This window comes from Populus nigra, chromosome 8 (genome assembly GCF_951802175.1).
Source record: "Populus nigra chromosome 8, ddPopNigr1.1, whole genome shotgun sequence".
NCBI classification, from domain to species: domain Eukaryota; kingdom Viridiplantae; phylum Streptophyta; class Magnoliopsida; order Malpighiales; family Salicaceae; genus Populus; species Populus nigra.
This window is the reverse complement of record NC_084859.1, coordinates 8,530,638-8,545,252: the sequence shown is the minus strand read 5'-3', so window position 1 is coordinate 8,545,252 and position 14,615 is coordinate 8,530,638. Positions and strand designations below refer to the sequence as shown.

Sequence of the window (14,615 nt, the reverse complement as noted above, 5' to 3'; positions counted from 1 at the left end):
TTAATTTTAAAAAAATCACTTTTCATCGCACAAACGCCTCTAAATTTCAGCTTCTTACAGGAATCCCCGATAGCTTTAATTCCCCCCTGTAGGGGAATGCCCCTCTGGCTAGAGGAGAGCAGCACATAAAAGCTTAATGTGGGTGGTATCTATTTGACATCCGTGAGCATCTTCATGACACAATATAGACAAGAGTGAAGATGAAATTAAATTTAAAAAACTGGAAAAAAAACTATTTTTATTTATAAATATATTAAAATAATATATTTTTTTATTTTTTAAAAATTATTTTTGATATCAGCACATTAAAATATATTAAAATCACTACAAATATATTAATTTTAAATATAAAAAAATTAAAAATTTTAAAAACATGAGTTAGAACACATTTCCAAATATTATTTAAATTCAATAAAATGACTCGCATGCTTTGGAATAGTAAGTGCTCTCTCCGATGACTTTGAAGCAATCCAAACACTTGTTTAAGTTAAACTCGGTGTCTGAAATGAGTTATCATTGAGCTATGGCCATGTCCCGTCGCGGAGGTGATCGGATTTTATAGACAACCGTTGATCATAGCCATGATTTCAACAATTTAATAAGCATGTCATTAAATATAAAGAGTGATTATTTTCATTTTAAGAATTTACTGTTGAGAGATGGACACATCATAATTCACGGGACTTGCAAATTCACAATGAAGTGGTGAACAGGAAATTTATTGTTAAGAGAAAGTGGAAGAGAGAAAACAGAGCAAATGCAGGGGGATTAACATAGAATTCAATACAGGGCAAGTTGAAATGGACAAAAACAGGCTTGGAAACCTACTACCAGCTTAGAGCTTGAAATACTTTGAAAATCTGATTAGATGGTGACAGCATCCATGAACTCCAAATCGTTTCCTAAAGCCTTCAAAGTCTCAGGCAAAACGGAGAATTCAACGTCCATGCTCCCCTCTTCCAGTCCCGGAAACAATGTTAACTTCCCATCGAACTTGTTCCCGGGCCCGCTTCGCACTGCAACGGGCCTTCCCCAACCAAAATCAGTACCATAAACGTTGTGCCTTGGCGAGCTGCTAATAGCCAAACTGTGAATACGTCCAAGGTCGGCCTTTGTTAATGGACTCGGATTCTTCAGCAACGACGCTAAAGCGTCCGTCACCTTGTTTTTTGTATAAGAAGAAACCACCTTGTTAATCTCCAAAGCTACAAATCCAAGCCCTTGCTCCAGTATATCTCTTGTTCTCAAAGTTACAATCCCAGACACAATTGCATTTCCACAATAGCTTTCTGGTAATGGTGGTTGTAATCGTGCCCGCAAACCTATAAGAATTCTTAAATCAATCTCTTTATCATGTTCAACTAGTCGAGCTCGAGTTGTAGCTCTCCAAATATGAGCCAAAAGTGACTGAAGAGAGGAGATTGACGTAGTGGCAGCTTCAGCATTGGCTTTTGCTTTGAGCATCGCTATTTTTCCCTTGGTAAAATGAAAAACTCTTTCTTGCAAAGGTGATGGAATGAACGAATCAGAGTTGTTCTTTATGATTGAGAGAGGAAGGCGAATCGGCGGGCTAATACTACCGTTGAGAAGTGACCAACGTTCAAAGACAGGAGTCTTGGAGACGTGATCCAACCCACGATGGATTTCAGACCAAGAATTGAAGAAATTCCAAAATGACGTGCCATCAACAGCAGCATGGTTCATGGTACAACCAACAAAGATGCCGTCTACAAGCTCAGTAACTTGAACTGCTAGCAAAGGTTTTGAAACAGCCTCGTAGTTTGAGATCCCATTTAATGGAAAGAAAGAGTGGAGAATTGGAGGAACATAAACTGGCTGGAGGATGTCAGCCATGGTTACACCATCCGCTGCGGCATGAACAAACTGGGCTCCTGCATTGTTGCAGTCAATGAAGAAGGAGACTGTGTTATCATCATGTTCTACTGCGGCTAGGCGACCAGCAAGAGGATTGAAGCAATCTAGTGTGCGAGAAAGTGAGGTTTTCAAGTGTTGGATCAGTGAGTTTTGATCTTCTAATGATTTGGGTTTGAGGAAGAGAAGACCCTTTTGGATGGCATCTAGTAGAAGAAGCTTGAGATCACACTGAGTCAACTCAATCCTCTCATCTGTCACCTTGTCGGTAGTGGCTTGAACCATGCTTGTAGAGAGCAATCTAATGTTTGCCATGTTAAATTTCTTGTCTGATGAAGGGTTTTCCACTATGGAACGTACTTTTAAGCTCTGAGAATGAAACTTGGCTCACCTTTTCTCAAGTAAAAAAGAAAAGAAAAACACTAATGCTTCGAGACAACTAGAAAAAGCCAGCGATTGGTTAGGCGCAGATTTCAAATATTAATCTAATCAATGAAGGACCGACACGTGTCTGATGCACAAGTCTCGCCCCCAATTTTTTTTCCCTTGACTCTTCCACTCTTCGAGCATATATGTAGGGAAATGCTAAATGGAAAATAAAATAAAAAAACATTATTTTATGTTATAGGTTTAGTGGTTTCATTACTCGTGTTATAGGTTTAGTAAGTTTATCCAGGTTAATTCGAGTTATTTTTTATTTTTTTTAATTTTATTTTTTAATATTAAATTAATTAAAAATCATCTGGATTTTTTATAGACCTGAAGCTAACTAGATAATATCAAATTATTAAAATAATTAGTGTTAAATATATTAAAATACAATTGACTCTTCTAATAGTTTTTTACCATTGAAGGTACCCATAAACAATCTATATATATAAATTCATATTATCAATTTGGATCTTGAAAATAGGGAGATGCTCTTAGATTTTGTGATTGTTAATGTGGCAGAGTGTTAATTTTTAATTAATTTTTTTTAGTTTAGTTTTTATTTTTTGTATTAAAATATTTAAATTATTAAAAAATATCTAAAAATATTAATTTAATATTTTTTAAACATAAAATAATTTGAATAACACTTTGAGAATAAAATTCAACCATAAAAACAAATTCTAAAATCAACAAATGATGAATTTGAATAACACTTTGAGAATAATATAAACTTGACTTCGTTTTTACTAGGAGGATAGGTATATTTATCAACTTTCACTTTAATTATGACCATAGGATTCTTCAATTCAATAAGAATGAGAGTCGCTCCTTCTAACTATATAAAAAATTCAACTAATTAAATAAATATATTAAGCAACATCGGCAATTAAAAGTGAAAAGAAACCCTAAAAAAATGAAACTAATTAAATAATACTTGCAGGGTTGAGGATCCTTCAAAATTTAAAAGTGCAGTCTCTGACTCTGTGAATACTGCCAGTCTGGAGTCTGTAGCAGCATGAGTGGTAGTGCAACTTGTGCTAGGCCTTGCGATGGAGATAGAATTAGTTTTTGAACGTTTAGCGCCGTGAAAGGGCGCCCATGTGTCTCTGATCTGTCTCGAGCACTTTCCTCCGTGATGTCAGAAACTATTATAGGTTGGAGAGGACAGTTGGGTGATGAAGGCAGCCACTTGGAAAATAATTATGTGTTTGGGATATGGGTTTGTTTCCCTTTTTTTTTTATTTTAAGTATAAATTACACTGTGTAAACCAATCATATTTTTATTCTAAACATCCTCTAAGTATCATCTTTGCGTTGACATAGGCATATACAAATTAAGATTAGCCAAGAGATCAATCCATTACACACACACACGATCAGATAACACAGTATATGATAGAAAATAGATAAGAATATTTGATTGAAATTTGAAAGTTTTGAAAAAAAAATAATATGATTCAGAAAAGTTAGAAAGTTGGTATACGACTAGTGTTATTATCCCTATAAACTTAGACTAATAAAACAAAATGGAAGATTGAAGTAGAAACTCAATATATATGATGATAAATTTGTTGAAGTATTCAAATTCTAATCACTTTTAGATATTAAAATTTTAGGTTTTAGGTTTCCAGACAAAAAAAAAACTTATTTTTCAAGTTAGTTTCACTATAAAACACCTACAAAATATCATAATAACCCATTGATATCAAAATCAGTCTTTGTAGTGATTAGAATGACTTTCCCTATACCCCGTTGACACTTAGGGACCAAAACACAAACAAAAATAAAGTTTAGAATCTAAACAAAAATCACAAAAGAATAGGAATCAAATATATGTAAAGAATAAAAACTTAGGGAACAAACTGAATTTTTTACACCTTTTAAATAGTAAAAAAATGAAATGCTTGTTTTTATAAGTTTTTGTCATTGTTCTTTCAATTCTTTCCAACAAAATTAAAATTTCTTTTATAAAATTGATGTTTAATCCATTGCTGAAATACTCGTAGAAACCTTTTACACATGATACATACAAATAAAAAGAAATCCTAATACTTAAATCGATTTCAACATCAATTGTGAGGTTGAAATTGTAAAATAAGTTTTTAGACATGAAATGAAAAAAAAAAAAACAAAGTAAATTTAAAATGAATAGTTTTATCTACGACGTTTTTGCAAGGAAAAACATAGTAAATTAGATTCTAATTTAGTGTTTTTATTTTTATTTTTTGTGAAACCCATCCTATGAGATATGGTACAAATTCAATTTATCCCTTCCAAGTTTAGATTTCATCAAGTTTTCTTAGGAAGTTTCAATCATGAATCAACTAACACATATTTTTTAGTCTTTGAATTTTTCAAATTTTATCTAATAGAATTTTGTAAATTAATTTGATGATCAAATCTTTTATCTCTTATTTTTTAAAAAAGAGATGAAGATGATTTATATATTGTGATTTGATTTTTATTGTTTTCTTTATGTTTGGTTGAGACTATAGGTTATAACAATTTGTTTTTGCCATTTCTTTTTTTTTTACGTAGAGAAAGAATGGAAGAAATGATATAGGCTGATTATTTTGGATTTTTTTTTTTTGGTTTATTACATGCAACATTGAGGCTTTATATTTTGAACTTGGTTTTTCATTATTTCTCATGTTTTAGGATTGCTTTTAAGTACTATAAGCTTTATTTAAATTGGGTTTAATATCATCCTATTAGTCCATTAAGGTTAGGTTAAGTTTTACATTATAAATACTCTTTTGTAGAAATTATTATTCAAATTCCAATAATACATTGCCGCATATTGTTGCTTGTGTGTGAAAGGATTTTTATACTTTTGGTTTTTCATTAAACTATTTTGACTTATCAAAATATAATTGTGAAGCTTGAGAATAATGTATACAAAAAGGGGGGAAGTTTATAATAATTCAAAAATGTTGTTATAAAAAAAAAGGGCTAAAATAAGAAAAAAGAGAGAAAGATGGGACCAAAATAAATTAAGAAGAGATGAGACTATAAATACCCATCCCTTCTCTCATTCATGACCGGGGAGGTAACAAAAAGAAAAGGGGAGGGAAATTTTTTAAATTTTCCTTCACCAAGCCTAAGAGAAAACACCTAAATTTCTATACCTACACAAACCTTAGAATTTCGACATGGGAAGACAAACTTGGGTAGGAGATTTGCAAGAAGAAAAGTGATGGAATTGATAAGAGAAGAGGGAGTGGGAGGCCGGTTGCTTGAAGAGAAGAAAGGGGTTAGGAAACTTTAATCAAATCAGAAATCAAACCTAAATTTTTCTCTAGGTATGAAGTTCTAAACCAATTGGGAAAGCCAAATTAAATTCATGCAAGAATTGTGCATTAATTTGAAGTTTGAAAGATTAGGGTCCTTGAGTAAAATTTGGAGAAATGTGGAATTGATTGGAACTAAATGAGTTGAGCAGTATAGGTTGCCTAAAAAGGATGGAATTATACAAAGAAGATTTCAACAAAATCAAAGACTATGGGGGAAATAGTGGCCTGCCATGGGATTATAAGGAAAGAAAGGAAATTTTGATAGTTTACGTTGTTTTCCTTATTGCAAAATTAAAACAGGTTTTAGGAGGTGAATAATAAGGAAATGTGGTGATTGAGTGTATATATATAAAAAAAGAGAGAGAGAAGGAACCGATTTAAGGACTGGCCATTGGAGGGGAAGAAAAAACAAAGGAGGAGAACGTATGACTCCCTTGTTAATTAATTAGATATGCTGATGTAGTGTAGTTACAAATTGTAACTTATAAAGGAGAGGAACCTACGTTCCAGGTAAGGTGAAAACATGGCTGAAATTGATAGGGAAGTAAGATTGGAGATAAAAATTGTAGTTACCTTCTCCATTGACAAAACAGGGCAGGTTTGTTGCCCTAGTTCCTGAGGGAATTTGGACCTAAAGATGATAGAATCTAGGGAGTGTCCATCATAGAAGTTGTAGCTGGGAGTGTTAGCTTTCCAACGAGTCTGACCCCGCCTTATTTGGAGTCCTGAAACTCTAGATACAAATGAAAAATCTGAGGAGAGGTCAAGCTACCACCCCTATTGGCAGTTTTGGCCAAGTTGATAAAATGGTGAAATTTAGTTGTATTAAGGGTAGAATTTGTTTTCTTGCCCTTCGTAAAGTGTGTCTTGATCTTAAAAAAAAGGAATAAACTGTGATCACTTGGACTACTAATGGGCTGAAAATGTGAAAGGATAATAATGAGGAATGTAAGTGAGAAAGAAAAGATTGGTAAAAGAGAAATGAATATTATTGCCATTGTTGTTGTTGTGTTGTGATATGTGGACTAATATGGAATAATGATGGGTATTTGTGGTTTCAAGAGGAACCACGGGAGGAGTACAACAACAACAGGGGAACACAAGTCGAGCGTCTACAACAGGTAGGTACTCTGTAACTATATCTCCTCTTGTTAATAATTATTTTAACTAACTATTGAACTATAAAAAATTGGTGCGTATTGATGAGGAAAAGAAAAGGGGGAAAGGAAAGTTTAAATGATGGGAAAATAGAAATGGAGGACTAAATTTAAATTATGGGTTCTTTTGGAGGAAATGAACAGTAACAACAAATTTTGGTAATGACTGTTTCTCGAATTTGATTAGCATGTCCCTGATATGGGAGGCTAATGATGTTAGCCAAGCTGGGTAACATCGGCATTACCGGTACGTGGGAGGAGAAATATAAAACTTGATTAACTATTCGGGTTCAGATTGTTAATGATATCGGCGGGTGACGTCGATATTAGCAAAATTTATAAATTTAATTAACTATTCGGATTCAGAATAGTTAATGATATCGGCGGGTGACGTCAATATTGGCAAAACTTATAGACTTGATTAGCTTTTTGAGGTGAAAGCTAACGATTTCAAGAATCCTTGACATCGGCATACCCGAGGACCTCTCAAGGTAGCATAGAACAATGATTAACCATTTCGGTCCAAAAATAGTTAATGACACCAACGATCATGTTAGTGTCGGCATTTTCATGAATCTGATTAGTTGACCCCAGGATAGGCAACTAAAGACACTAATGGAGGTCATTAGTGTCGGTAGTAGTCTTCCTAATGTGAGGAGAAGTAGTAAAAGGAAATAAACTGGATAACCCTCAAAAGGAGTTGGTGGTGGTGTATTGAAATTGTATATGACTTAAGTAAATAGATGTGCTGTATAAATTTTCTTTCATGAATTGTTTGTATTTTAGTTATTTTTAATTGTATGGAAAATTTATGTTTTGCAGGTCCCTCCCATTCACGTCAGGAGTAGAATTTAGGTTCCTTATCCCTTTTGTATAAGTTAGGAACTTAGGGATTTTTTCATGTAATTTTGTTATGCAGTAAACATGTAACCTGAATAGAATAGCATACTCCTTATATTATTTTGTTTTTGGAATATTAATGTATTAATCTATACTTGGAAAAATTATAGCGTAATAGCTTATGTTCAGAATGCTAAACTGTGTTGTGCTTATATATAAAATTTCAGTGTTTGGATAGTCCTCTTAATTACTAACTTATGCATGTGATATGAGATGGAGATTGAGAATAAAGATTTGTCCTAAGTATATTCTTGAATGAATAAAATGATTGAATGTATCAATTATGGATGTGATTATGGGTGGGATGTGATTATAATTGTGTGCAGGATAAATTGTCGATAACTTGGGATCTTCCGGTATAGGGCAGACTCTGCTGAAATTTCATTAGAAATTTCGGTGAACTTAACAAAAAAAATCGCTCCATTTACCCTTTATGTAGGAGTTAAACGAATATATATTGATTGAATTTTTTTGAGGTTGTTACAATAATTATCTTTATGGCTTTTTTCTTATGCTTCTCATTAGTGATTCTTTATAATAATTGGGTTAGGGTATTGTTCTAGTTTTGATGTCTTGGTTTAAGTAATAGTTGTTTCGAGTTTTCATCAACCAAATTTAATTTTAGTTTTTTTAGGTTTGATATTTCTTGTGTATGGGTTTTAGGGTTCTTACCCTTTAGTTTTGTGTCAATTGGTATCAAAGTAAGGCTATAAAATAAGGTTATATCAATTCTCTTTAAGTTTCCATACTAATTTTCATTATTTTATCAAATTTGATTTTATATATATATATATATATATATATATACTTGATTTAAATTTAAATTACTACAAATTAGTGGAGTACAAAAGAATATATCAAAGAGACTGCAATTTACAAGTTGTAGAAATTCTACTATAAATTAAATCATCAAAAGTTTTAATTCAAAAATTAAAAGATATACCCATACAATCTAATATTCTTGAGGAATTAGGTATACTAGTTTCAAATATTAATTTTAGGATTATTTGGACACACTTAGGTTCAAGTAAGTTTGAAATTGTGAAATCATTAACTATTGTGTCAACAAAACTTTTTTTAGTTTACCACTGTTAATTTTTATTGAAATTAGTATTTTAGTATTAGTTTGGGTTAGTTGTAGTCTTATTACATTATTTATTTTCTTTTACATTCATTTTTGTGTTTTTGTTCCTATTCACGTATGATTCATTTTGTCATCATATTCATATTTGTATTTCATTATTTATTGATTTTTTTTGTTATTTCTTGATTCCGAGTTCAAAAATATAAGGTTGGGATTTCGAGGTTGTTATCTTTATTTGTTCGAGATTAGTTCTTTAAAGAACTAAAAAGGTGAGCACGAGAGATGAAAGGTGAAAAGATGAACATATTATTGTGGAAAGCCAAATTTGAGTGAAATACAAGTGGAGTGCTATCTTTCTGATTACAAACATGTAAGGTAGTGTGTAAAATTATACTTTCTTACAACTAACATGATTTTTAGATTTCAACGATAGCTTTCACAAGTGATGCATCATCACTAAAAGAGAGGGAAAATCAAGCTTTTATGTTACGAGTCATGGAATAATAACTTGAAAGGATAAATATAAATTTGATGAGTATCTTGAACAGACAAATAAAAAAGATGTTAAATTGCAAAAGGGACAATCCCAAAGGCTTTTAATGTTAGGAGGCAAGCGAAACTAGGGTTCCAAGTTCCAAAGGTTGATGGAGAAAGAGATTTTATGAGTATAGTAAAGAAGCACAAGGAAATTACAATGTCATTTACATAAATAAAAAAACTAATGGATGATTAGGGATCTTCATATTAGCGTAAAAAGATGCAAAATGTGAGAGAGAAGTTGTTATATTCATATAGTTTTGTTTGAGGCAAAAAAAAAAAAAAAAACTCTGAATGCTTAAACAAGAGGCTAATAAAGTGGATGCTATTGTTGCTCAAAACTTAACATTGTTCGTATTTGTGATTCGAGGATGAATTCTTTTGAAAAGAGGGGGAATGATACAATCCATGCGAAGAATGGATAATCACTTTGGTTTTTGATTTAATGTTTCATAATATGCAGTTTTATGTTAATATGCATAATTCTCAATTTAATTATTAGATCAGATTGAAATTATACAAGCAATTTTTAATGGTCATGTTTTATATTAGTTTAGATTTCCAGGTCAATCAAAGTTCAGCACAATATAAACACAAGAAGTTATTGCATGAAGTCTTGGCTAAAGAAATTTATTCTTTCTTTCATAATTTAAATCATTCGAGTTTTGATATATATATTTATTTCAATTGCTTTAAATATTTACTCAAATAATGATGTTGTTAATAAAAACAATCATTGTTCTGTAAAAAAAAAAAACTATAATTAACAAAAAGGAATTTTGACAATAGAAATATTTTTTATATATAATTTAAATCATTAAGGTTTTTATTAATATTTATTTTAATTATTTAAAAAACAATTATAGAATTTATTCCTCTTAAATTTTAAATAGATGAGTTATATTTTCATAATACATTTATAAGAATGGAAATTATATGCATTTCGTGAACCAAAATTACCCTCCATGATAAATAAGAGAAAATGAATAAAATGAGAAGGTCAACTAAGATAAAATATTTACATATGCATTTATCTTTCACTTCTTATTATGTAAAAGATATTTTTCTATTTTAATTTTTAATCAGTGTTAATAACTCTTTTATGATTAAAAACCTTACTTTTCAAATAAGTTTTAAATTTTTTATGGTTATATTATCAATTAATTTATAAGATATTTTATATAAATCTAATTTGTAATTTTGTTTTAAAAGTTGCTCCTGACTATTCAATGAGAGTGATTTTTTATTTTTCTTATATAATGTTTATATAATTTTCTTATATTAATTATTTATTTTTTATTTTTTATACTATTGCTTGAAATTACTATGATATATTTTAAAAAGAAAAATATTAAAAAGAGATATTATTGATAAAAACAAATAATAAGTAAGGAGAGATTTGGAGAAAGAAATAAATTTTTTCTTTCATTAAAATCATTTGAATTCTTGTGACTATTGATTTTAATTGTGTTAAGTTTTTATTTAAAAATTATGCTACATATAAAAAAATAGATATTTTCATTAAAAAAATTGATAAAAAAAAAATAATTATATTTTTAATTGTAAAATGTTTGAAAAATATTTATTCTCAATATCACATAATTAAATAAAATAAGTTGTGAAATTTTCTGAAAATTTCCTCATGGTAGCTCACTAGCATATAGCTAGTTCTCTTCTAAAGCATTTCTCATCATCGAAAAAGAAATCAAATTTCGGCTTCTAAGAGGAATCCCAGGTAGCTTTAGTTTCTTTCCGCCTTTTCTGGCTAGAGGAGAGCCATCGAGCACATAAAAGCTTAATGTGGGTGCTATCTATTTGACATCCATGAGCATCTTCATCTTCATGATACAATAGAGACGAAAGTGAAGATGATATTAAATTTAAATGATCTGGGAAAAAAAAACACACCGGTTTAAATTTAATTAAATGACTCACACGTTTTGGATTAGTATGTGCCATCTCCGATGACTTTGAAGTTATCCAAATACTTATTTATGCTAAACCGGGTGTTTGAAGTTAGTTATCAGCATTGGGATATGGCCATATCCGGTCGCGGAGGTGATCGGATTTTATGGACATCAGTTGATCATAGCCATGATTTCATCAACAATTTAATAAGCATGTCATTATATATAAAGAGTGTGATTATTTTCATTTTTAGAATTTACTGTTGAGAGATGGACACATCATAATTCACAGGACTTGCAAATTCACAAATTTATTGTTAAGAGAAAGTGGAAGAGAGAAAACAGAGCAAATGCAGGGGGATTAACATAGAATTCAATACAGGGCAAGATGATATGGACAAAAACAGGCTTGGAAACCTGCTACCAGCTTAGAGCTTGAAATACTTTTAAAATCTGATTAGATGGTGACAGCATCCATGAACTCCAAATCGTTTCCTAAAGCCTTCAAAGTCTCAGGCAAAACGGAGAATTCAACGTCCATGCTCCCCTCTTCCAGTCCCGGAAACAATGTTAACTTCCCATCGAACTTGTTCCCAGGCCCGCTTCGCACTGCAACGGGCCTTCCCCAACCAAAATCAGTACCATAAACGTTGTGCCTTGGCGAGCTGCTAATACCCAAACTGTGAATACGTCCAAGGTCGGCCTTTGTTAATGGACTCGGATTCTTCAGCAACGACGCTAAAGCGTCCGTCACCTTGTTTTTTGTATAAGAAGAAACCACCTTGTTAATCTCCAAAGCTACAAATCCAAGCCCTTGCTCCAGTATCTCTCTTGTTCTCAAAATTACAATCCCAGACACAATTGCATTTCCACAATAGCTTTCTGGTAATGGTGGTCGTAATCGTGCCCGCAAACCTATAAGAATTATTAAATCAATCTCTTTATCATGTTCAACTAGTCGAGCTCGAGTTGTAGCTCTCCAAATATGAGCCAAAAGTGACTGAAGAGAGGAGATTGACGTAGTGGCAGCTTCAGCATTGGCTTTTGCTTTGAGCATCGCTATTTTTCCCTTGGTAAAATGAAAAACTCTTTCTTGCAAAGGTGATGGAATGAACGAATCAGAGTTGTTCTTTATGATTGAGAGAGGAAGGCGAATCGGCGGGCTAATACTACCGTTGAGAAGTGACCAACGCTCAAAGACAGGAGTCTTGGAGACGTGATCCAACCCACGATGGATTTCAGACCAAGAATTGAAGAAATTCCAAAATGACGAGCCATCAACAGCAGCATGGTTCATGGTACAACCAACAAAGATGCCGTCTACAAGCTCAGTAACTTGAACTGCTAGCAAAGGTTTGGAAACAGCCTCGTAGTTTAAGAACCCGTTTAATGGAAAGAAAGAGTGGAGAATTGGAGGAACATAAACTGGCTGGAGGATGTCAGCCATGGTTACACCATCCGCTGCGGCATGAACAAACTGGGCTCCTGCATTGTTGCAGTCAATGAAGAAGGAGACTGTGTTATCATCATGTTCTACTGTGGCTAGGCGACCAGCAAGAGGATTGAAGCAATCTAGTGTGCGAGAAAGTGAGGTTTTCAAGTGTTGGATCAGTGAGTTTTGATCTTCTAATGATTTGGGTTTGAGGAAGAGAAGACCCTTTTGGATGGCATGTACTAGAAGAAGCTTGAGATCACACTGAGTCAACTCAATCCTCTCATCTGTCACCTTGTCGGTAGTGGCTTGAACCATGCTTGTAGAGAGCAATCTAATGTTTGCCATGTTAAATTTCTTGTCTGATGAAGGGTTTTCCACTATGGAACGTAATTTGAAGCTCTGAGAATGAAACTTTGCTCTCCTTTTCTCAATTAAAAAGAAAAGAAAAACACTGATGCTTCAAGACAACAAGAAAAAGCCAGCGATCGGTTAAGTGCAGATTTCAAAGATATTATTTATAATCTAATCAATGAAGGAACGACACGTGTCTGATGCACAATCCTCGCACCCAAATTTTTTTGTGGTTGGAATTTTTTCTCTGATCTGTCTCGAGCACTTTCCTCCATGAGACTTTTAACATGTGTTTGAGAGGATAATTTGGGTGATGAAGACAGCTATTTGGAAAATTAATGTGTTTAAAATATAAATGTGGTTGGAATTTTTTTAATATATATATTTTTAAATATTTTTTATGTGGGCTCCATTTTTATTCTAAGCACATACTACAGTCAAAAATACGTAATCAGATAATAGAATAATTAACCAAAAAATATAAAAATATTAATTAGATAGCTCGCGCTACGTTACAGGATTACCTTTAAAAATATCATAAAAATCTAAGACTTAAAAGCATTGAGTCTAGCTGCAATGTCGGACATAAAAGCATTGAGTCTGGTTGCAACACTAAACCCAATAATAATATTTATAATATTAATCATAATATTTAATATATCTGTCAAAATTTTTATGTTTTTTAATCTTTCAAAAAAATTAAGGTTTTTTTTCGATAGTAATAATAGCTTTTTAAATTTTCATAATAATAATAATAATTTTTAATTTTACACTTCAAATCAAATCTATGGTTGTTTTTCAATATTGATAATAATTTTTTTCAAATTTATTAATTATTTTATTAATAATATTAATTATAATAAAAATAATAATATTTATAACACAAATAATACTATTTTTAATATGAATACTTTAAATTATAATAAAAATAACAATATTTATAAAACAAATAAAAATATTTTTAATTATAATAAAAATAATAATATTTATAATATAAATAATACAATTTTTAATATGAATACTTTAAATTATAACAAATATAATAATATTGATAACATAAATAATTGTATTTAGAAACCCAAAACCCAAGAGCATTGGGTTCTGCAGCAAGACCAAAGAAACTTGGGTCCAGACCCAGGACTCAAGAGTATTAGGTCTTAACACACAACCCGAGGCCAATTGGTTCTGTGTCTGGAGCACCCAAGAGAATTATAATAATAATAATAATAATAATAATAATATTGATACCACAAATAACAATATTTTTATATTAATACTTTCAATTATAATAAAAAAATAATATTTATAATACAAATAATACTATTTTTAAAATGAATACTTTTAATTATAATAAACATAATAATATTGATAACACAAATAATTATATTTAGAAATCCAAAACCCAAGAACATTGGGTTCTGACGCAGGATCCAAGCCAATTGGCTCTAGACCCAGGACCCAAGAGCCTTGACTTGTGACGTAAGAACCAAGCAAAATGGATCCTACTGCAGAACCCAAGAGTATTGGATCCTTACGGCGGACCCAACGTAATTGGGTCCTGCACAGGACTTAAGAGCATTGGGACCTAACGAGCACCTAAGTGAAATGGGTCCTCCACAAAACCCAAGAACATTGAGTCCTGACAAA

The 14,615-nt window shown here is 31.6% G+C and overlaps 2 protein-coding genes across 2 annotated transcripts; both read right to left on the bottom strand.

Annotated features, from left to right (window-relative positions):
* Positions 1-698: 698 nt before the first annotated feature.
* LOC133701017 (uncharacterized acetyltransferase At3g50280-like) lies at positions 699-2,289 on the bottom strand. The gene has a single exon (XM_062124767.1). The coding sequence runs from the start codon at positions 2,185-2,187 to the stop codon at positions 865-867; it is 1,323 nt and encodes a 440-aa protein (XP_061980751.1). The 5' UTR covers positions 2,188-2,289; the 3' UTR covers positions 699-864.
* A 9,188-nt stretch (positions 2,290-11,477) lies between these two features.
* LOC133702209 (uncharacterized acetyltransferase At3g50280-like) lies at positions 11,478-13,101 on the bottom strand. The gene has a single exon (XM_062126481.1). It carries the CDS (start codon positions 12,960-12,962, stop codon positions 11,640-11,642), a length of 1,323 nt encoding a protein of 440 aa, XP_061982465.1. The 5' UTR covers positions 12,963-13,101; the 3' UTR covers positions 11,478-11,639.
* Between the last annotated feature and the right edge of the window lie 1,514 nt (positions 13,102-14,615).